Source organism: Saccopteryx bilineata, chromosome 2 (assembly GCF_036850765.1).
Source record: "Saccopteryx bilineata isolate mSacBil1 chromosome 2, mSacBil1_pri_phased_curated, whole genome shotgun sequence".
In the NCBI taxonomy this organism is placed as follows: Eukaryota; Metazoa; Chordata; class Mammalia; order Chiroptera; family Emballonuridae; genus Saccopteryx; species Saccopteryx bilineata.
In genome coordinates, this window is record NC_089491.1 from 34,304,983 (window position 1) to 34,328,046 (window position 23,064).

General features: G+C 42.1%; 1 protein-coding gene across 1 annotated transcript in view; it reads left to right on the forward strand.

Annotated features, from left to right (window-relative positions):
• GABBR2 (gamma-aminobutyric acid type B receptor subunit 2) overlaps positions 1–23,064 on the forward strand; it is a 394,966-nt gene that overhangs the window by 123,046 nt on the left and 248,856 nt on the right. Inside the window, exon 3 of the mRNA XM_066256664.1 lies at positions 22,132–22,302. Within this exon, the coding sequence (XP_066112761.1) occupies positions 22,132–22,302 (171 nt within the window). The remainder of the gene's footprint in view (positions 1–22,131; positions 22,303–23,064) is intronic.

A 23,064-nucleotide genomic window follows, 5' to 3' on the forward strand; every position in this document is an offset into this window, starting at 1 on the left:
AGCACCTGCCTTAAACCTGTTGTCTTGTCTTTTGGGCCCTGCATATGACTCCCTCCTTTAGGACTTCATGATCTGAGATCTGGTTCCCTTTCTGTTCCTAAACCACTTATCAATTTGCACTTCAACACATAGTTCCATGTAGAATAGTGGGAACAGTCTTGCAATTAGGCTGAGTTCTCAGATTTGATGTCTCTTCATCTCCACCAGGCCTCTCCAGGTAGAGCACCTTCCATTCTGCAGGTGAAGGAAGTGAATCCAGACAGGTCAAGCAGCCTGCCTAAGGTCACACCATGAGTAGCGGAAGAGCTGTGACACCACTTTCCTGTTCCTCCTGTTCCATTCATCATATGCTTAGGGGCAGAACCTGCTCCCTGCAGCTCTGAGGCCTTTGCCCATGCTGTTCCAGTTGGGAATACCAGCTGTTACCCGCCGCACTGTGAACTCCTTCTGGAGAGTCCCTGCCCATCTGAGCTTTGACTATACCCCAAGGGCCTCTCCCACAGGACCTAGCGCTGAGTCAGTGCTCAGAAATCCTGAATGGACACATCTGGATGGCCCACTATAAAACCAATTTGTAATAGTGCAGCCTCTGTTTCTGTGGTCTTTGCCATGAGTCAGGCACAGTTCTAAACACTGTGCCTAAATTAACTCATTTACTCTACACCAGCCCTATGAGCTGGACACTATTATTCTCCTCGTTTCGCAGATGAGGAAACTGAGGCACAGAGAGGTCGAGTTTCTTGCCAAGGGATTGCCAGGACTAAGTGGCTCCAGAGCTCGTGCTGGCAACCACCGGGCAGGTGCACTGCCTGTCGCACAACCTCAGTTAATCCTCAGGGCAGTACTGAGGGGAGAGAGAGCAGGCCTCATCCCAGTCAGGCCTGTTTTCAGGACAAGGAAAACAAGATGCAAAGAGAGCAGAGACTTGCCTTGCTTCCTGCTGTGTGTGGCCCTCAGGGAATAGGAGTGGGGACTCCAGAGGCCTTGGAAGGAGGTGCCCTGCACGTCTGGGTCCCTCCCCAGCCCACCTCTGCAGGGAGCTTCCTCATAGGACTCACCCCTGCTAGCATGAACCTCTTGGTGCTGCCTGTATTCTCCTTGTAAATCATTCATCACACACACTCCACTTTTAAACTTATTACTCATCCAGTAACCTGTTATGTATATAAAAATAAATGGTTCTTTTGAATTCAGAAAATAGATGGACTGGTTGTTGGTGAAAATCAATAGCTATGCTAAGTATATCCAGCCTATAGGACTTAGAGTTCTACCCTGGGAGATTTTATAATGAATGGGTTTTTTGTTGTTGTTGTTGTTGTTTTTAATAGAGCATAGCCTAACTTCGTTTTGAATTATACAGCAGGTTTTCATTTTACCTGTTTACTAAGAAGATTAGATAATTTATTATTTCCACGGTGAACAGGTAGAACCTTATGAAGTGGCAAGTGCTCAACTTGAGGAAAAAACAATCCTAGGGTTGGACGACTGTTTAGATTATGCCCAAATGCCGACATAAACATAATTTTCTCAGGTTGGCCCCTAGGTCCCACGCAAGCTGTTACATACACTGGCCTGGTTCCTCCTGAGATGGTACGTTGGCTCTGAGCATGCCAGGGAATGGCTCCCTTCTTGTCCTCAGTGTCTTGCTAGAGTCACGGGTATGCAGATGCTCCGCACAGCTAGGCAGCTGTGATCCTTCCCAGCAGCCCCGACTGGCACAGAGGAATTTTTCCTCAGCTCTCAGCTCAAACATCCCTCTTCTGGGAAGCCTTTCCAGCCAGATTCCTGCCCCTGGAAGACACATCTGCCTTGCAACACCATCTCGGCTTCAGTTCCCATTCAGGGGGGCTTGTGGGACAATCGTGGGCGCCCTCGGTGAGGGTAGGACCTGGGGTTTACGGAAATCTCCAGAAATCTTCGTTTTTGTTTTGTTTTGGGGTTCTCAGTCTCTCCCTTTTAGGTAAGTAGCATTATGAATTCATGGGTCTTTAAAACTTGAGTAAATGGATGGTGTTTCAATCAGTTGCAGACATTCTGTTTTAATGCGGGCCATGTTTTTGCAGCTTTCCTGATGTTTCTACTTGTCTTCCAAATTTTTCTTCCAATTTTTTAATTTTGAGAAATCTCAAACCTGCAAAATAAAGTGAAAAGGAAACCAAATGAACACTGCCTTCCCTTCCCCTGGATCCGCCACAGTTTACAGTTTGCCCTGTTTGTTTTCCTCTCCCTCTCTGGCCCCGCCCTCTCCATTCGCTACTTCTTGAAGCACTTGACAACAATTTACAGACATAATGACACTTCACCCCTTAATCTGTCAGCAGGAATCTCCTAAGAACAATTATATTCTCTTACCTCACCAGCATATAATTACCATATCTGAAATATTAATAACGAAACAGCAACATTATTATCTTCAGATTTTTCCAGTTGTCCCCAAATGTCCTTTTGCCCCTTATTTGTGGGGTGGGTGGGAAGGGAGCAGGCATTGTATTTGTTGTCATGTGCTTAGTCTCCTTTAATCTTTAATGTTCTTTTTTTACATTTTATCTTATTTTTTTTGCTTTAGGACTTTTTTTTTTTTTTTATGAAGCTGGAAACGGGGAGAGACAGACAGATTCCCACATGCGCCTGACCAGGATCCACCCAGCACGCCCACCAGGGCGAAGCTCTGCCCCCAGGGGGCGATGCTCTGCCCCTCCGGGGTGTCGCTCTGCCCCTCTGGGGCGTCGCTCTGCCGCGACCAGAGCCACTCTAGCGCCTGGGGCAGAGGCCAAGGAGCCATCCCCAGCGCCCGGGCCATCTTGGCTCCAATGGAGCCTTGGCTGCGGGAGGGGAAGAGAGAGACAGAGAGGAAGGAGAGGGGGAGGGGGTGGAGAAGCAAATGGGCGCTTCTACTATGTGCCCTGGCCAGGAATCGAACCCAGGTTCCCCGCATGCCAGGCCGACGCTCTACCGCTGAGCCAACCGGCCAGGGCAGGACATTGATGTTTTTTAAAAGCCCAAGCCAGTTGTATACAATGTCCTGCAAAATCCAAGTTTGGACTGGATTGTTTCTTCATAATTAGATTCAGGTTAGACAGTTTGGGCAAGAATGCTACACTGTTTATTTATATCATGTTCTTCCCAGTACATGAAGTTGGGAGGCCCATGTTGAGCTACTACTGATGATGCTAAATTTGATCACTTGGTTAAAGTGGTATCAGCTAGGTTCATTGTGAAGATACCTTTCCTCTCAGTATTAACTAATCTGTAGGGTGAGACTTTAAGACCATGTGAATATCCTGTTTCCCCAGAATCTTTTACCCATCCGTGTTAGCATCACTTGATGGTCTTGTCTGAGTCACTACTAATTACATTGGAGTTGCAAATAGTCATTTCTAATTCTGGCCTGTCTTCTACATTTAAGCTGGCATTCTTCTCTACAAAGGATTGGTTCCTTTTTTGATGCTTTCTTTCCTTCTTCCTGTCCCTTCCTTTCCCTTCCTTCCCTCTCTGTGCTTAGTTAGTTTGGACACTTAATGTTTTACCCACCCTAGACTTAAGTCAGCCATTTTTCCAAGGATCTCTGATTCCTTCTGGTGGGAAATCACATAGTATTTAGAAACCAAGATCTGGATATTAGATATGCTAATTGCTACCTGGGATTCACTGCTCCTAGATGTTTTTCAGTAGACTGAGCTAGAAAATACAATTTTTAATGTTGTTAACAAAAATGTTCCAACTTGAATCTGACCACAAGGTCAAATATAGGACATTCTATATGTCACCTAGCCTGGATTCTTCAAAGAAGTTGTTGTGGAAAACCATAAGAACAGCAGAAAGGCAGGGGACTGTTCTTAGATGAAAAGAGACTAAGAAAATAACAACCAAATGCGAGGCATGAATATTGATTGAATCCTGAATTTTAGAAATATAAAGAGCATTTTTGGGAAATTGAAGAAGTCTGAATGTGGACTATACATTATATGATACTGAACTAGTGTGTATTTTTATGTGAGAATGACAAATGTAATGATATCAGAGAACGTTATTCTTAGGAGCTATATCCTTAACTATTTGTGAGTGAAGTGTCAAAACATCTATATGTTAATTTCAGATGCTTCAAAAACAAAAGTTGTGTGCGTCTGCATGTATTATACGTGTGTCTCTGTGTGTGTATATGTATTTAGAGAGAGGACAGAGAAGAAAAATGTAGAAAATGATGAGGTGGCAAAAGGTATGTGGTGTTCATTGTACTGTTCTTCAAACTCTTCTGTAGGCTTCTCACAATTAACAAGCTGTGAATATGTGTGCGTGCACATGCATGCATGTATTTTGGTAGGGGGGACTATATTCCTCTTCAGTTGGACAGTAAAGATGTGTCGAAAAAGCTCTTTACAGCCTGACCAGGCAGTGGATAGAGCGTTGGACTGGGACGCAGAGGACCTGGGTTCGAAACCCCAAGGTCACTGGCTTGAGTGCCGGTTCATTTGGTTTGAGCAAGGCTCGCCAGCTTGAGCCCAAGGTCACTGACCTGAGCAAGCAGTCACTAGGTCTGCTGTAGCTCCCCGGTCAAGGCACATGTGAGAAAGCAATCAATGAACAACTAAGATGCCACAACGAAGAATTGATGCTTCTCATCTCTCTCCCTTCCTGTCTGTCTGTCCCTATCTGTCTGTCTCTGTTACAAAAAAAAAAAAGCTCTTTACAGATTTTTCTCTGTATGACTATGTTAGCAGCTTGATATACCCTTAAGTGCCTTTATTTTTGTTTAAGTTTTCAGGAGTTGATTTTTTATTGATTAATATTATTTTAAAAATATATACAACTTTTAATGGATTCTGTAGTCAAAACTATTCAGCAAGTAGAGAGTAATCTTGGTGCCAGTTCAGCTTGCCCGGGTTCTGTTCCAGGCCACCCCTGTAGATAACCATGTTTATCACTTTCTTACCTTCCAGTGCTGCTTATTGCAGATATGCACGTGTGCGTGCGTGTTTATTCCTCTTCTTCGTTCTTACACAAAAGGGAGCATACTATGTATGCGATTCTGCACCTTTTCATTTACTTTTCCCAGAACTCGCTGTTTTATCATTATGTGATAATATTCCTTATTCTTTTTACAGCTGCATAGCACTTCTTTGTTAGGACGTACAATCATAGGTACAGCCAGTCCCATGTTGAAGAGCATTTGGGGTGTTTCCAATCTGTTGAAATCACCTTGGCCATGTGCCGTATTTGTGCCAATGTAAGTTGTGGATGAATTCCTAGAAGTGGGATTTCTAGGTCAAGAAAAAATACATCTATAATTTTTCTAGAAAATAAATCTTCATTGAGTGAGTGAGAAAACTAATGAATGAACTTGAGTAAGAAGAGCAGGAAGTACAAGGGTAATACCCAAATGGAATCATAAACAAGTAGACTAAACCTCTCTGTGAAAGAGGCTGGTTAAAAACCCTTCTGGCAACATTGTCTCTAGTCCAGCAATGTTCATTTTCTCACCTAAAGAAAGAGGCATTTCTCCTTGGTTTGTAAATTCAGCACGAAATTACAAAATTACGAATTCTTAGAGCTGAAATAAAAAGCTATATAGTGTTCTCCTTCCTTTTACAAGGAGGAGACCCACAGAAAGAGGGGGGGACCAACAGAGAGATGAAAAAAAAACCCAAATTTAATTCAAGCCCATCTGATTCAATAAACAGTAAATGAAATATCTGCTTTGTAATAAAGCATAGTTGTTTTTTGTTTCTACCAAGAGTCAGAGGGAGTACTGTACTACCAAAAGCCCTCGAGATTTTACAAGGGCACTGTGGTTCTGACCCCAGAGTGCTTTCTGTCACAATGACATCTTTTTCAACAGAACTCTCTGAGTGTAAATGATTTTGTTTCGCATTTTTTGGTGTAATTCTAGGACATTCAAATGGAGACATGATGATGAATTGGATAAGGTGGAGGCTTTGATTGGCTGTATGCATTCTGGTCCCCAGTGTGGGTGTTCACGTTTGCTGAGGGTAATCTGATATTACATAATCACAACATTGGGAGTGTTCTGTTTCGATTCCAAGCAGGCAGTGTGGAGCAGCAAGTGGGTGTAGCCCAGCCCAGCTGTGGACTTGGTCTGTGAGCCTGGGCAAGTCCCTTGTCTTCCCTGGCCCTCAGTGTGGAAAATGAGGAGTTGGACAAGCACAGGGTGGCAGATAAATGAATAATGTTGATGCCATTATACCCCCTTCCTGTGCTAATTGTAGACATAACTAATTGATCACCACATGCTCTCCATTGACTTAACCCACTTCTCTCGGCAGCCACTGTCAGCCCTGTTGAAAATGTCACATAGGTTCAGGTGTATTTACCGTCTCTGACTTGGATGGCTACTTAGGGTTACCAGCTAGTATACAAAATGCCCAGCTAAATTTGACTATCAGTTAAATAAAAAACCAATTTTTTAGGACAAGCATATTCCCAAAATTGATTAATACGGCAACGCTCTTGCTTAAGCCATTTCTACTTCTATAGTTATTTTTTTCTTTGTAATTAATTTCTTTTATTTGAGAGGTCTGCCCTCTTTATGCAACTTTTGATGATGCCCATTCTGCAGTGCCCAGATGAGAGCCATAGCACTTCTTTGTGAGGACATACTGTAGTATGTACAGCCAGTCCCCTACTGATGGACATTTGGGGTGTTTCCAATCTGATTCTTTCTGCACCTTGGCCACATGTCATATTGTGCCTGTGTAGCTTGGGGATGAATTCCTAGAAGTGAGATTTCTAGGTCAAGAGAAAATGGATTTATAATTTTTCTAGAAAATAAATCTAGCCTGTTTAAATCTAGCCTATTATGACTTAATTGAATGGAAAGTGATGGAGATTTGAGTAGATTTTACTCCTGAGGACCATATACTTTTGTTCGACTCCTTACTGAACCTGCAGTTCTGTTTCCCAGACCTCATCATTTGCATGTCACTTTCTTAATTGTGCCAAATCCATTTATCACTTATTACCTTATTTAGTATTTTCTTTTAAATTGGCTCATCCTTTTATTTAAACACCATGAGTGGAAAACTACTATCGTTTATTAGGAAGATAGTACAAAAGTAAATAAAGAGAAAATATTCCTATTAAGATATATTAATCTGGAGCTCACCTAAAAATCATTGAACGTGCCACCAACAGTGCCCATAAAACACAATACTTAAGTAATGCAAACTCACTGCCAATTTGTGAATCCCCTTCATGAACTTGGTAGACAGATGATTCATGAGCCTCTCTTTGAATACCTCCAGTGATGGGGAACTCAGTACTTAGCAAGATTTTGATTCATTTTTGAACATCTTACTATTAAATATTTGTACTTAATATTGATCCATAACAGCATCCCAGAAATAGTCAGACATTGATCCAAGTTTTCCATCTGGGACCCCACACAGTGAGTTTCTTCTGTTTGAATTCATTCATGCATTCATTTATTCAACAAATATTTGAGTGCTTCTATGTGACAGTTTGAATGCTTATTTTTTTACAGTCTTATTGAGGGAAGTAAGGATGCAATTATAATGTAGTGTGGTCAGGTGTGGGTGGAGGTGGCCTAGACTGGAGGTTGGGGAGGTGTGTTTAGGAAGGCTTCTTCGCAGGGGAATGAAAGACAGTTGTGTATGTTTTGGGAAATACAAGGCTAGAGTGAGGATGAGAAAGGAGCTTGAAGTGGTTGAAAAGGTGGGCTTGACAGACCAGTTGAGCCTCTTTTCATTGTCCATTAGCACAAGGACTTACTTCCTATAAAACAGTTTCATGTACAAGTTCTCATTTTTTTTAAAGAGCCCCAGAGCCTGACCAGTGGTGGTACAATGGGTAGAGAGAAACCCCAAGGTTGCTGGCTTGAGCAAGGGGTCACTGGCTCAGCTGGAGCGCTCCAGTCAAGGCACATATGAGAAAGCAATCAGTGAACAACTAAAGAGACACAATTATGAGTTGATGCTTCTTGTCTCTCTCCATTTTCTTGTCCTCCTCTACCCCACTGAAGAAAACTTCACATTCTTGGAAAACACTTTTGAATCTTTTTACCTTGAGTCAACCTAATTTTCCTGGGACTGCCCATAAAACAAATCTCAGAGATACAGAGGCCAGCATTCTGTACTCCGATTCAGACCTTTTACAGCAAGGGGGCAAATAGTGCTGGGAGATCTGAAGGACAACGGGGAAGGCTCCCTGGAGGAGGTGTCTGTGAGCAGGCTTGGTTGGATGAATAGGAGCTGGCCCTGAAGAGATGGGAAAATACTGAAGATGAATATGCCGCATCCTCTTCCACTGCACGCATCGAGCTATCCTGCAGCACACGTGACCCCCCATCGATGTTATTTCAACCTATCACCTAATTAAAGGTGCTAAATTGACATGAGGAGACTTGATTTTGCAGTGTGGTAATGAAAAGGCAGTTGTCTTCACAGCTGTGATCATATGAGTGTGGTTCTTACCCCTAAAGACATCAGCTGAAAGCAAAGTGCAAAGGAGCTGAGGAAACCAAAGAGGTTTCTAATGTAATTTGTTAATTTCCTGCATTTGTCACCTGCACAGCTGTGAGGGGAAAATGGAACATTTTACCCGAAGTTTAAGAGAAAATTAAAGACATACATTCTAATTGTACACAATTAGACAAGCAATATAACCTTTTTTTTTTTTTTTAAATTAACAGGCCATTTAAAAATCACTAGATTCGAATTTATAGAAGGCCTAATTTAGAATTATGTCCCTGCCTGGGGGGCAGCTATGTCTCTTTGAGCAAACACTTTCACTCACTGAGGCTTCTCCTCTGTACAATGGGTATACTCCTTCACTTGGCCCTCCCTGGCAATGTGGTATTATTGAAGGGAAGGGCCTTATAAGTTAAAAGGCCTTTCATACTTGTAAGAAATCCCATCTAATCTCATAACAGAATTCTAAGTCTAGAAGTTGTGATCTAACTTTAGCAATCACTAGTTGGGTGCCTATGCTATTTCCGACCTCATAACCACCCTGAGACAGGTGTGTGTCACCCCGGTTTACAGAGGAGACAGATCTCAAAAGGTGAGGTTATGTTTCCAAAGTTGCCTAGTGAGTAGTGAGGCTGGCATTCAGACCCAACTTGTCCAAGCTGAAACCCCAAATTCTTACAGAACAAACTGCTGTCTCAGCACTGACTTGGTTTTGCTGTTTCTCTGTTTTACTCCCATGTGTGACTTAAAAAAAAAAAAAGAAAATTTGAGGAAAAGTAATATTTGATTTCCATTCTTCTTTACATAAAATAATAGAAGTTTTGAAGAGGGGAATGAAGAAGGAAACAAAAATCACGGAATGCTACATAACAAAAATAATTATATCATAGAGAGCAAAAAATTAAATTATCTTACAATTTACTATTTACAAATAAATCAAAGCCGTTTCCTAAACTAAGTAAGTGATGGGCAGTTGGATATTGGTTTTGTTATTACTCCTGCAGCGGAAACATGCATATTTCATTCACTTCTATATGTAGTTCATATTTTATAATAGAAATTTGAAAAGAAAAATGTGAAGAATTTTCTCTTAAATGAAAAAATCAAATGTATCTTTGACATTTGTTTCAGATAATTGAATTGGATCATTTTGGGGAATCAAAAGCATAATAAGCCATGGATGCAGTATGATTGTTTTTCATAAACAAATTTTATTTTTTCTTGTCCCTTCTTTTAAATGTCCCAGTTGCTTTCCCAGCTGCTACCCAACTGCCTCTCTAAAACGCAGTCTTGCATGTTTGAGAGAGAGAGCTGCATGCCACGAACAAAAGCCCCAAGTTCAAGCCTAGCCTTGCCACTTGCTAACATTTGACTTTGAGGAAATCACTTAACCTCTCTGAGCTCCGGTTTCCTTATCTATTAAATGAGGGTAATAAAATCTGTTCTACCTACACCATGGGTTTTTGTGAAGATCAAAACTTAGACTAAAGTTAAACATGCTCTGGAAATTGTTTATCACAGAGAAGAAGCATAAAAGTGTATGGAATGAGCAAAGGCTCATGAAGTTGGTCTCACTGCTCTGCCAGTTGCTTACTGTGTGACTAAATGCAAGTGACTTAACCTCTCTGAGCCTCAGTCTCCTCATCTGAAAAATGCAGGTGACAATCGTGTCTACCTCCTAGGGTTGTTTTGCACATTAAATGAGAAGGCAAATGCCAAGCCCTTCATGCGATGCTTGCCCCACGGCAGGCGCTCATTCTGCGATGGCTTCAAGGAGTGAGAATATCTGAGCTCAGATCCCAGCTTTGTCCCTTGCTAGCTGCCATGCCTCGGGCAAGTCACTCTACCTGCCTGAGCCTCAGTTTTTTGACTAGGACACAAAGGTAATAATGCCTTCACTACCTGCCTCACAAATGGTTATGAGTTCCCAATAAGAACGTGGTCATCAGAGTGGGTCGTAAAAGCCGAAGTGCTGTGCACCTCTGAATGGATGATTAGGCACTAACCCTCAGCAACAGGAAGGAGAAATGGGTGTTCCTCAGGTGGTTCCAGCCCGGCTCTCTCAGCCTAAAGAGGTTTCAAACCTTAGAGCAAGTCTGTGTGCGATGCCTGAACTGGCCTTTTGAGGGAGTGGGGCCTCAAGAACTCACCCAAATGTCTGGCATTCATTTTCCCGCATTACCTCGGGAGATGTTTTACAGCCACTCCACGTCCATTAATCTCACAGGCATCTATGTTGAAGCACTTTGTGTCCAAACAGTGTTTCTCTGGGGCTGGATGCAGCGGTGACCTGGTGCAGACCTGAAGTGGACCCAAGTTCCCAACGCGCACCGCCCGGTGCCTTTGTACACATCCTGGCACTGGCCACAAACAGGGTTTTGTCAGAAGCTTCCTGAGAAAGTTGCATTCCATTCATCTTGGCTGAAAGGAGCCCTAGATGACAAATACCTCCCTCATTTAATTACAGAAACAGTCAGCAAACCCATGGAAAAAGATTAAACTGAACAGAGAAAAAAACAAGCCTCAATCATTTCTCCCATCTCGCATCTGGCCCGAATTTCTCACCTAGGATTTAGCGAGTAGGGCTGCTCTTGGTGGGCTATACTTGCCACTGAAAACTTGTTTCTTTCTGCAGAAAAGGTAAACTCAGAGGCCCCAAACCAGGTAAATACTGAATTGCATTTAGGCAAGAATTCATCAGTGGCCGGGAAGTTAATCAAGATTCTGAAGTTGGGAGGTGTATTTACATTATTTTTATCCAGGTTTATATCTGCAAAGAGGAGTGAGACACAATGACAATTACCTGAATATATCAGATTGAATGAAACACACACCCACACAAAACTAACAATATCCTTAATCATTTTCCTCAGTTGTTAGAGAGAGAAGCATAGAATTTTGTGGTTGCGAGGAACCTTTGAAATCTTTGGTCCAATCCATCCTTTTCAGGGATGAGAAAAATAGACACCTACAGAGGGGAAATGATTTGCCCAGTTCTCACAGTCAGAGATGGAGTTAAGCATGGTTTCCCAGCTCCCAAACGTGGCCTTGTATTTGTATCAGCTCTCCGCGTCTCTCTGCACAGAGGTACTTAGTGTTCAATAAGCAGACCTTATATTCTCACAAAACATTGTGTGGCAGGTTGGAGCTGCCCACCCGGAGAGAGATGTTAATGGCTCTCTTCCCATCCACTTTGCTGGTTAAGAGTATGTTCCCAGAATCTGCAGGACCAACTGTGCCCACCATGGAAACTTGGGGAGACTCTGGAAGCCTTGGAATAAGCCATCTCTTCCCTGTGTTGCCAGGTCTCAGAAGGAAGACCTAGCCCTGGATCATTGCCCTATCTGACCTGGGACTGACAACCCAGAGCTGGTTGAAGAAAGGGAACTAGGTATGAAGTCAAAAGACCAGGTCCAAACTCAAAATGGATAAAAGACTTTAATGTAAGTTGTGAAACCATAAGCATCCTAGAAGAAAACATAGGCAGTAAGCTCTCCAACATCACTCGCAGTAATATATTTGCTGATTTATCTCCATGGGCAAGTGAAATAAAGGACAGGATAAACAAATGGGACTATATCAAACTAAAAAGCTTTTGTACAGCTAAAGACAATAAGAACAAAATAAAAAGACAAACCACACAATGGGAGAACATATTCAAAAATACATCTGATAAGGGGTTAATAACCAAATTTATAAAGAACTTGTAAAACTCAACAGCAGGAAGAAAAACAATCCAATCAAAAAATGGGCAAAAGAAATGAATAGACACTTCTCCAAAGAATGGCCAATAGGCAGATGAAAAAATGCTCAACATCACTAATCATTACAGAAATGCAAATTAAAACCACAATGAAATATCATCTCACACCAGTCAGAGTGGCGATTATTAACAAAACAACACATAATAAGTGCTGGCGAGGATGTGGAGAAAAGGGAACCCTTCTGCACTGCTAGTGGGAATGCAGACTGGTACAGCCACTGTGGAAAACAGTTTGGAGATTCCTCAAAAAATTAAAAATGGAACTGCCTTTTGACCCAGCTTACCACTTTTAGGAATATATCCCAAGAACACCACATCAATGATTCAAAAGAAGAAATGGACCCCATGTTTATGGCAGCATTGTTTACAATAGCCAAGATCTGGAAACAGCCCAAATGTCCATCAGTGGACGAGTGGATTAAAAAGCTCTGGTACATATATACTATGGAATACTATGGGGCCATGAGAAAGAAGGAAATCTTACCTTTTGTGACAACATGGATGGACCTGGAAACTATTATGTTAAGTGAAATAAGCCAGACAGAGAAAGAAAAATACCATTTGACCTCACTCATTTGAGGAATCTAATGAACAATGTGAACTGAGGAACGGAATAGAGGTAGAGGTGGGATCAAAGGGACCAGAGGGAAAGCGGACAGAGGGAAAGGGGATGAGAGGATGGGATCAGAGAAGGGAAGGAGATTGGTGAAATTATATACACATAACACAGCGTTATAGAGAGCAGAAAAGCAAATCCTGGAGGGAAGGTGGGAGGGCGTTGCAGGGAGGGGGGCAAGGGGAATGTTGAGGGGAACATGGGGGAGGGGGGATGCATTTAGGGGGACACTAGAATCTATGTAAACACAATAAATTAAAATTTAAAAAAAGACCAGGTTCATATTTCCCATACTGACCTTGCACCGCTATGTCACCTTTCTGGGCCATGGTTTCTTTAGCTGTAAAATGGAAGGTAACTCCTACCTCAAAGGACCAAGGAGGGCTCTAAGATTCATTGGCACTCCAGAAGTTTGGAAGCTTCACTAATGATGAAGTGGATGGAGCAGGATTGAGAAAATCCTCCCAAACTTGGTCTCCTGGCATTCTGAACCTTGCCTCATAAAATAATCATTGTCCTGTCTGGTGGTGGCACAGTGGATAGAGTGTCAGCCTGGAATGCTGAAGTCCCAGGTTCAAAACCCTAAGGTCACCGGCTTGAGCATGGGCTCATTCAACTTGAGCACAGGCTCCTCAGCTTGAGCCCAGAGGTCACTGGCTTGAAGCCCAAGGTTGCTGGCTTGAGCAAAGGGTCACTGGCTCAGCTTGAGCACCCTGTCACACTCAAGGCACATATGAGCAGCAATCAATGAACAACTAAAGTGATGCAACTATGAGTTGATGCATCTCACCATCTCTCTCCCTTCCTGTCTGTCTCTCTCTCTTACTAAAAAAATAAAAATAAGAAACTAATCATTGTCCTAATCCAAATCTCTACAGGGTCTGGCTTTTGTTGTTGATTGTCCTTACTGTCTCCTCTTTTTTTTTCTTCCCTGTTTGCTCCTCTGTTCTTCCTTTGCTATTGGTACTCACAGTCATGATTCTTAGGAGGGACTGTAGTGTGCTGGTCTGGAGAGGATGTGGGGTGGAGGAGGGAAGGGGAGGGTTTCTGAGGCTCCCACCAGGAAGCCAATGCACTGGTTTAAGTTAATTAATAATAACAACTAATGTTTGTGTAACAGGAAGTATAGGTCAGCACATACATTAACACATTAAATCCTTAAAATATAAGCCCATGACTTAACTTCTGGTATTTTTTATCCCTGTTTTATAGATGAGGTGATCAACACACAGTTGGGTTAAGTGACTTGCTTGAGGTCATACAAATAATAACTAGAGTCAGGATTGTATTTAAGTTCTTCAGTTCACACTCTTGTGTACAACACCAAAGTGCCCCTTGAAAGTGAGGGCAGCTGTTCTGCTGAAGCCCTCTAACTCAGTGGTTCTCAACTGGAGGCAAGTTTTGCCTCCCAGGGTACAACTGGTAATGCCTACAGACATTTTTAGTTGTCAAGACTAGGGACAGAACAACTGGCATTCAGTGGGTAGAGATCAAGGCTGCTGCTAAATATCCTACCATGTGTAAGGCCCCTACTGTACAGAAGTATGCAGTCCAAAATGCCAGTGGTGTTGATATTGAAAAACCGTGCCCTACCTGGACATGTACTCCATATGTAGCCTGAGCAGACAATCACAGTGCAACTCTTATCTTTATTTGGCAAGAAACAAAGATGGTTATTAATGCAGCCAAAAACTTCACTGCCTTTGAGCATCCATTGTGTCACACCATTGGCTTATATAGAGCAAGTGGTCACCTAAACTCCTTACGGTAGTTTCCCCCTCACCAATTACTATTAAGCCCCACATTCTCTGAAAAAAAAAAAGGGAATAGGGAAAAAAAGGAACCTGCAGCTGCTGAAAAGCAAATCAGCAAACCTGCAGAACAAAGAACCTGAACAGCTAACAAGTTTATGTACAGCTACTCAACCACATTGCAGTCAAAGTGCTGCAAAGTCAAATGCTAATGAAATGCCACCTTATCCCCAAAATATTAGCAAGGATTAGAAAGTCAGATAATACCAAATATTGGCTATGATGTAATGAGACAAATACCCTTGTGCCCTGCTACTGGGAATGTAAACAGTATAGCCATTTTACCAGAAATGAGTGAATATGCACATGCCCTGTCATAAAAGAGATAGAATAAAATAAGGTGCTCTTCCAGAATGCAGAGAACAAGGACCAATAGATGAAGTCATGGAAGAAAATATGAGAGCTATGGATTTGGAGAATGCAAAGAGAACACATAGATGATCAGGTGTTCTGGAGGACAGTTAAAGAATATATATGAATATAATATAAATTTATACAATAAGTATCATAGTATAAATTACATATAATACTATATTTATCTATTATATAGTATATATATATGTGTGTGTGTGTGTGTGTGTGTGTGTGTATTTTGTGAGTTGAAAGACTTGGGTGTATACTAAGGACTCTCTGTGTCCCAGATAAAATCAAGATCTATCTTGGCAATTTTTTTGAATTCTAAGAATTAAGAAAATTTTTTCCTGCATCCAAACAGAGAAAACCAGATACCTACAAATGAACAACAATCAAACTAGCCCCAGATTTCTCCTCTGCCTCACTATGTAGTTTCAAAGGGGAAAAGTGGTAGCCTAAGAATTTTATACCCAGCTAAGTATCATCATGAGTCAAGGCAATAGAGAGTCATTCTCAGGAAGTTTTCAATCCCATACTCTTCTTCAGGATATTAAGTAATAATCTAGAAGGTTGAAACAAGAAGCAAGATTAATATATCCAGAATGGAGAAGGGTCGATCTATAGTCTCAACCTCAAAAGGGAGAAAGGAAACAAAAAGGAAGCATTAAAAAAAGCAAGACCGCTAAAAAGATAAGTGCAAAATGAAGTATTTATTAACAGTAACAAGCATATATATTTAAAATTCATTCATGTACTCTTTTCAAGAAATATTCTTGGCCCTGGCCGGTTGGCTCAGTGGTAGAGCGTCGGCCTGGCGTGCAGAAGTCCCAGGTTCGATTCCCAGCCAGGGCACACAGGAGAAGCGCCCATCTGCTTCTCCACCCCTCCTGCTCTCCTTCCTCTCTGTCTCTCTCTTCTCCTCCCGCAGCCAAGGCTCCATTGGAGTAAAGATGGCCCAGGCACTGGGGATGGCTCTGTGGCCTCTGCCTCAGGCACTAGACTGGCTCTGGTCGCAACAGAGCGATGCCCCAAATGGGCAGAACATCACCCCCTGGTGGGCATGCTGGGTGGATCCCGGTCGGGCGCATGCGGGAGTCTGTCTGACTGCCTCCCCGTTTCCAGCTTCAGAAAAATACAAAAAAAAAAAAAAGAAATATTCTTTAAAATGATCTTACTAGCATACAAATAGAAGGAGGATCAGTGCTATGGCAGGCAAATGCAGGCAAAAAGTAAAGTAACAGTTTCAATATTAATATCAATCAAGGTATAAAATAAAACAAAAAGCAATAAAATGACAAATGGTTTCTTTTACCCTGAAAAATATTTTTTTTTTTTTTCTGAAGCTGGAAACAGGGAGAGACAGTCAGACAGACTCCCGCATGCGCCCGACCGGGATCCACCCGGCACGCCCACCAGGGGCGACGCTCTGCCCACCAGGGGGCGATGCTCTGCCCATCCTGGGCGTCGCCATGTTGCGACCAGAGCCACTCTAGCGCCTGAGGCAGAGGCCACAGAGCCATCCCCAGCGCCCGGGCCATCTTTGCTCCAATGGAGCCTTGGCTGCGGGAGGGGAAGAGAGAGACAGAGAGGAAAGCGCGGCGGAGGGGTGGAGAAGCAAATGGGTGCTTCTCCTGTGTGCCCTGGCCGGGAATCGAACCCGGGTCCTCCGCACGCTAGGCCGACGCTCTACCGCTGAGCCATCCTGCCAGGGCTGTGAAAAATATTTTAACCCTCAGTTTACTCAGCGATTAAGTGCCTGATATTTGTACTAGGCCAGGGCATATGTTGCTGAAAAACTAACACTAATTGTGATGAAAATTTATGCTCAGAACAACAAAATCAAAGGATGTAAAGCAAAAACTGTTGAAATAGTACATGAAGAAATTGTCAGATATAACGGAGAAAAATTTAACAAACCTTTTAGTCTTTGACAGGTCAAGTAAATAAAAATACAAAGCATGTGGTAATAATATAACTGGTTAGTTTGATTATATCGCTTATGCATAAATAGTCTGGTGATTTTGTAGTTTACAACTAGAGACTCCATCTGCTTTTCCAGCCACTATAGAACTTTTATAAAAATTTATTTTTAAAATAGGCCACAAAGGAAATCTCAATAAACTCCAAAAGCAAGCGCTATACTTGCCAAATTCTCAAGAAAATGCAATAAAACTAGAAATAACAAAACTAGAAAGTAAATTTAAAAGTACTTGCTGAAATAAATCCTTAGCTTAGAGATTAACTCAAAGCCTCAATTACTGTGTGTTTAGAAGTGAGCTTGATCCTGGCCTGTGGTGGCTCAGTGGACAGAGCATCAACCTGGAATGCTGAGGTTGCTGGTTCAAAACCCCGGGCTTGCCTGGTCAAGGCACATACTGGAAGAAATGAACTTGGTTGTCTGAAATAAGGCAGGAGAAGCCAGAAAGGTTGGGTCTTTCAAATTAGAGCCCTAATTCAAAGGCCCTTGTTTCAAGATGCTGAGTGACTGACTGTGTTGAGGGGGAAGGTCTGGCAAGTACATCGGAGGCAGGTGGCAGCCATCAGGATGAGAAAGAACACTGGTGTTTGAGTCCTTTGGACCTGAATTTGAGTCCATCTTTTCTCTCTCTTATAGGTGACTGGGGATATCTCTGCATCCCCCCATTTCTGGGTCTCAGCCTGCTTGTTCAAAACTGAGGGTGTTAATCTGTCAGAATGGCTATCAGCAATAAATCAAAAACAAGTGTTTGGTGAGAATGTGAAGAAAAGGGAGCCCTTGTGCACTGTTGGTAGGAATGTATAGTGGTGCAGCCATTATGGAAAATACATGGTGTTTCCTCCAAAAGTTAAAGATGGATCTGCCTTATGACCCAGCAATTCCATTTCTGAGTATATATCTGAAGAAATCCAAAATGCTAATTCAAAAGAATATGTATATACCTCTACATTTATTGTAGCGTCGTTTTCCATAGCCAAGCTATGGAAACAACTGAAGTGCTCATCAATAGATGAGTGGATAAAAGAGCTGTGGTACATATATGCAGTGGAATATTACTTGGCCATAAAAGAGATGAAACCTTACCATTTGCAATAGTGTGGATGGATCTGGAGGGTATCATGTTCAGTGAAGTAAGTCAGAGAAAGACAAATACTGGATGATTTCACTTATATGTGGAATCTAAAGAACAACATAAGCGAACAAACACAGTTGAAGCAGACTCATAGACACAGAGAGTGAAGTGGTGAGCGCCAGAGGACAGGGGTCAGAGGGGATTGGCTGAAAGAGGTGAAGGGATTAAGAGGTATGAATCAGTAGTGACAAAATAGTCATAGGGATGTAAGTAACATATAGTGAATAGAGTCAGTAATATTGTGATAATTATATATGGCACCACTAGGGGAACTGAAAATATTGGGGGGAACACTATATAAGGTACGTGATTGTCTAATCACTGAGCTGTACACCCGAAACCAATACAAAATAAAACTGAAAGGAAAAAAAAAAAAAGCTAAGATTGTTGGCCTCTATCTGTGGTTCTCAACCTTCCCTGGGCATCACAATCATCTGGGAAGTTTTTAAATAATACAGATGCCCTGCCTATGTGCCCAAAGGTTCTGATTCAGTTGGTTTGGAGTGAGACCAAGTCATTAATATTTTTGAAAATCTCTCCAGGGGATTGCAGTGTGCAGCCAGGGTAGAGAATCCCAGAGCTAGAGGATTTTGCAGGCTCCTCTGGTTCTGCAGTTCAGGAGTGCTAGTAGGCACCTGCAGTCTTTGCTCAGGGAAGGAAGTTTCAGGGGACGGAAGCCAGAGGAACCGTGATGCCAAGCCATCTAATCAAAGTGTGCATTATCTCAAATGGTGCAGAAAATGTCAGTGCCATTTAATATTTTGCACCCAACATGATTTAGACCCGGGGCATATATTGTACTCCAAGCCCATTGTAAACACAATGGATCATTTATTCACTGAACAGTAACCACTATAATTACCTACAGGGCAAACATATGAGGTTGTTCAAGCAACAATTAATTGTGGACCTGGAACTAATGGGACAATAATGGTAAAGTATCAACCCGAGTGCAATTCAGAAGTCACATCAGAAAACCAACATTTCCCAAAATGTATTAGATAAGCATTTTTGGGGATGTGATGGCACATATCCCATCCCAGGCCCTGAAATCATTGCTCCCTGATTTTTCTAATAGCTCATTCTTATACTGGTAACTGTAAGAAGCTTGAGTGTTGCTTGACTATTGAGAGAAAAATCCTAAGTACTAGGTTTTAGGGGACTGCAGAGAGCTTCTATTATTTGAGCTCACTAAAGGACCTAACATCACCTGTCAGCTAGGGTACTGCTGATCTTGTTCGGGTTGTGGGATCCTCTTCGTGAATCTGATGGGAGCCATGGATCCTCTTTTCAGAAAAATGTGTTTATATGCACATACACACCCACACAAACTTTTTCGTACAGTTTTTGGGGAGCTCATAGACACCTTGAAGCCCCTCTGTGTTCTCTCTAGGTCACGGTTCAGCCTCTGTTTGCTTACCTCCAGACACAGGGATCTCACTATTTATAATTACCGGCCTTTCATTGCTGGGTAACTCTGAATACAGATGTTCTTCTATGTGTCCAGTTGGGATTTTCCTCTCTGTAGGTTTTTTCCATTATCCCTTATTGTATCTAGATTATTTAAAAAAACAAACAAACAAACAGCCATTCTATTCTTGACCTTTACCAGATAGGATGATGTCCCTATCTCTGTGAAGATCTTAAAAATAGGTTCCTGTAGGTGCTCTTTAGTTCCAGGTGACAGCAGATGAGCTCTTGTGTGTTCAGTTCCAACAGATGGGATCTGTTTAGGCTGCTGAGTGGACATAGGAGATTCAGGAATTTTGGGTAGTGGCTCTCCACCCTCTGAGCCAGACCAGGAAAAGGGACAGGATCTCTACTGCCTCATTCTGCCAAGGCCTTGGGACGGGGAAGGGGGGATAGAGTGCTTCCTCAGGTCACGAGAGCATCTCCAGCTGGGGCCTGAGGGTACCAGGATGGTATTTCCTTGGATGCTGAAACTGGACTCTGAGGAGCTTCAGATCTGAAGCTGCTGCTCCAGGCAAAAATGTAGGAAGAATGTCAGTGGCAGTAACAAGTGAGCTTGCTCCAGTTATGCCATTTTTGAATCAAAGATTAAATTAAACAAAGGAGGAAGGAAAGAAAGAAGGAAGGGAAGGAGAGAGGAGAACAAAAGGAAAGAGGAAGGGAGAGATGACAGACAAACTAGAAGAAACCATGAAAAATTCTTTTATAAACTCATAGTGGGAAATATGACACCAAACCTGAAGACATAAATTTTAAAAGTGAATAAATTCACTTTATTTTTAAATACTTCAAAAGGAACATCAAGCCCTGGCCATTTCCTCCTCCTTCTTCCCCTTCTCTCCCTCTTCTCTTTCTCTTCCTCTCACGCAGCCCCTGGCTCAGTTGGTTCTAGCATTAGCCCCAGACACTGAGGATAGCTCGTAGGTCCCAGCCTCAGCCTCAGGTGCTAAAAATAGCTCAGCTGATTGGAGCATTGGCCCAAGACTGAAGTTGCCGATGGATCCTGATCTGGATGCGTTCGGAAGTCTGTCTCACTATCTCCCTTTTTCTCAATTAAAGAGAAAAAAAAAAAGAAACATCAAAATAAAAAGTATACAGAGTGGTGGTAAGGGTAGATTAGTAAACATATCATAAAGGGCCAATTTCCTTAATATAAAAGATCATTTCTACCAAGTGATAAGAAAAACAAGTCAAATTGGAAAACAGGCAAAGAATGTGAACAGTTTCCAGAAAGAATCTGCAAATTGTTCTCAAATATAGGAAGAGTAACTCACGCTCACTCATAATAAGATAAATGCAAATTAGAACTTCAAGATACCATCATCCTACCATCACACTGCAAAGATCAGTAAGTTTGGTCGGCACCTTCTGTGGATTAGGCCGAGGGGAATGGAGACCAGAGATCAGAGGAAGTGTTGTGGAAGAGGTGACGTTTTGAGTTGGGCCTTGTAGGACAGATCATTAAAATCCAATTTAGCAACTTTCTGGCACTTAAAAGAAAAAGATGACATAATAAAGGGAAAGATGGGCAGATTAGACTACTGAGTGTAAATTAAAATACACTCACAAAATGGGAAAGCAAACAAATGGATGTTTACACCAACTGTAACAGCCCGAGTTGAATGCTATACATATAAAAGTCTTCATTACACTCAATAAGAAAAGCATTAGAGCACCACTCAAAAAAGAAACAAAAGACATGAAAAACAATTCCTATAATACCACATAGTACTAGCTAACAACCACATGGAAAAAGATTAAACATGCATAACCGATGAATGCAACATGTTCCCAGTTTTTCAGTGATAAAGCCTTACAAAATTAGAATAATGTTTTATTTGCTCTGTTGAAAAGAATGTGGTGAAATTGGCTCTCTAATCATACCTGACTGGTGGGTTTGTCAATTGATACAATCCTTTTTGGAAATAAGTAGCAAGTCTTTATAAGTGAATATCCTTTATCTGGGAAATTTTATGCAGCAGACTTAATCCTATAGAAATAGCCTGAAATTTAGGGGGAAAGATGCTGTGCAGAAGGATGCACGTAGAATAATATAACAATAATGACAAATTGGAAACAATATAAATGCCCCCAAATTAGAGATGATTTGGTAAATTATGGTATTTTTATATACTGGAATATTATGCAACTATCAAAATGTGTACGAGGAGTTTTTAACAGGATGGCTGATTACTTGTAGAGTAATGTTATGTTAAGTGTGGGACAGGGAACAGTTCAATTATAATGTGGAATGATCTCAAAAATCTTTGTTTAAAAAAATCACTGTGCGTGGATTAAGGACCAGAAGGAACATTAATGGTAGTTCTTTGGGGAGAAATAAATTATTGGCCCATTTTTCCTTGTTTCTCTTTATTTTGCATTTTAAAAATCCCCTCTTCCATGATAATGTATTACTTTTTACAATAAAAAGGTTTAAAAATATCTTGTCCTGTGTGTTTGTGCCCAGGTCAGCACTAGAGTTCTCTACTATTCTGAAAGATCCTGGGCTCAGAGCAGTGAGGCCACCAGTAAAGGTGCTCTCTCTCTCTCTTGTGTTTTTCAGCTTTCCTTTGCTGCGACCACACCTGTTCTAGCTGACAAGAAAAAATACCCTTATTTCTTCCGAACTGTCCCGTCAGATAACGCGGTGAACCCAGCCATCCTGAAGCTGCTGAAGCACTACCAGTGGAAGCGCGTGGGCACGCTGACCCAAGACGTGCAGAGGTTCTCCGAGGTACGCTTTGCGGAGGGCACACGCTCTTCTACCCGTCAGCGGCTGTCATCGCCGGGCGAGGGCATGGTGGCTGAGTCAGGACAGGCAATATCACAGGGCTGTTAAGCACACTTTTATTAGTAAGGCCAAAGCTGCTGTTTTACCATTGACAAAACAGAGTTAGTGGCCAAGGAATTTGATTGTGCGCGGGACAGGTGAAACCTTCATCCTACATTGCTCGGGAGTGAGCCCTGCCCTCGCATTGTGCCTTCTGCTAAATCGTGTGGCTTATCCCCTCGCCGCCCTGGTAGGTTTAGTGTCCTTGTTACTGATGCTGTAGGACCGTCTAAAATCACCATGTGCCACCAACAGCACTTCCCCTGGGAGGAAAAGTTTTGAGGAGGAGCTGACTGTGACCGCCAGTTGGTGGATTATTCTTTTGCTGGAAGACTGCCCTTTGTTTTAATGGCTTACGAACATCCACTATACACAGTGATTTTTTAAATTTTGGGGTTGGTTTTTTTGAAAAAAAAAATTTTTTTAAGTGTTCTAATTGCTCTAAATCCTACATTTTCTCCCAAGTGAATCTTGCTCAGTTCAGAGTTCATCTGCCCAGAACTTTTCCAATGTATTTGTTTAAACCAGGGGTCTCAAACTTGCGGCTCGCGGGCCGCATGCGGCCCGCCGAACAATTTTGTGCGGCCTGCAAACTAATCCACGAAGTTCAAAATATTTTGGATAAAATTAAGTAAGCCTAGGGGCCTACTTGTATTTTTCATTTCT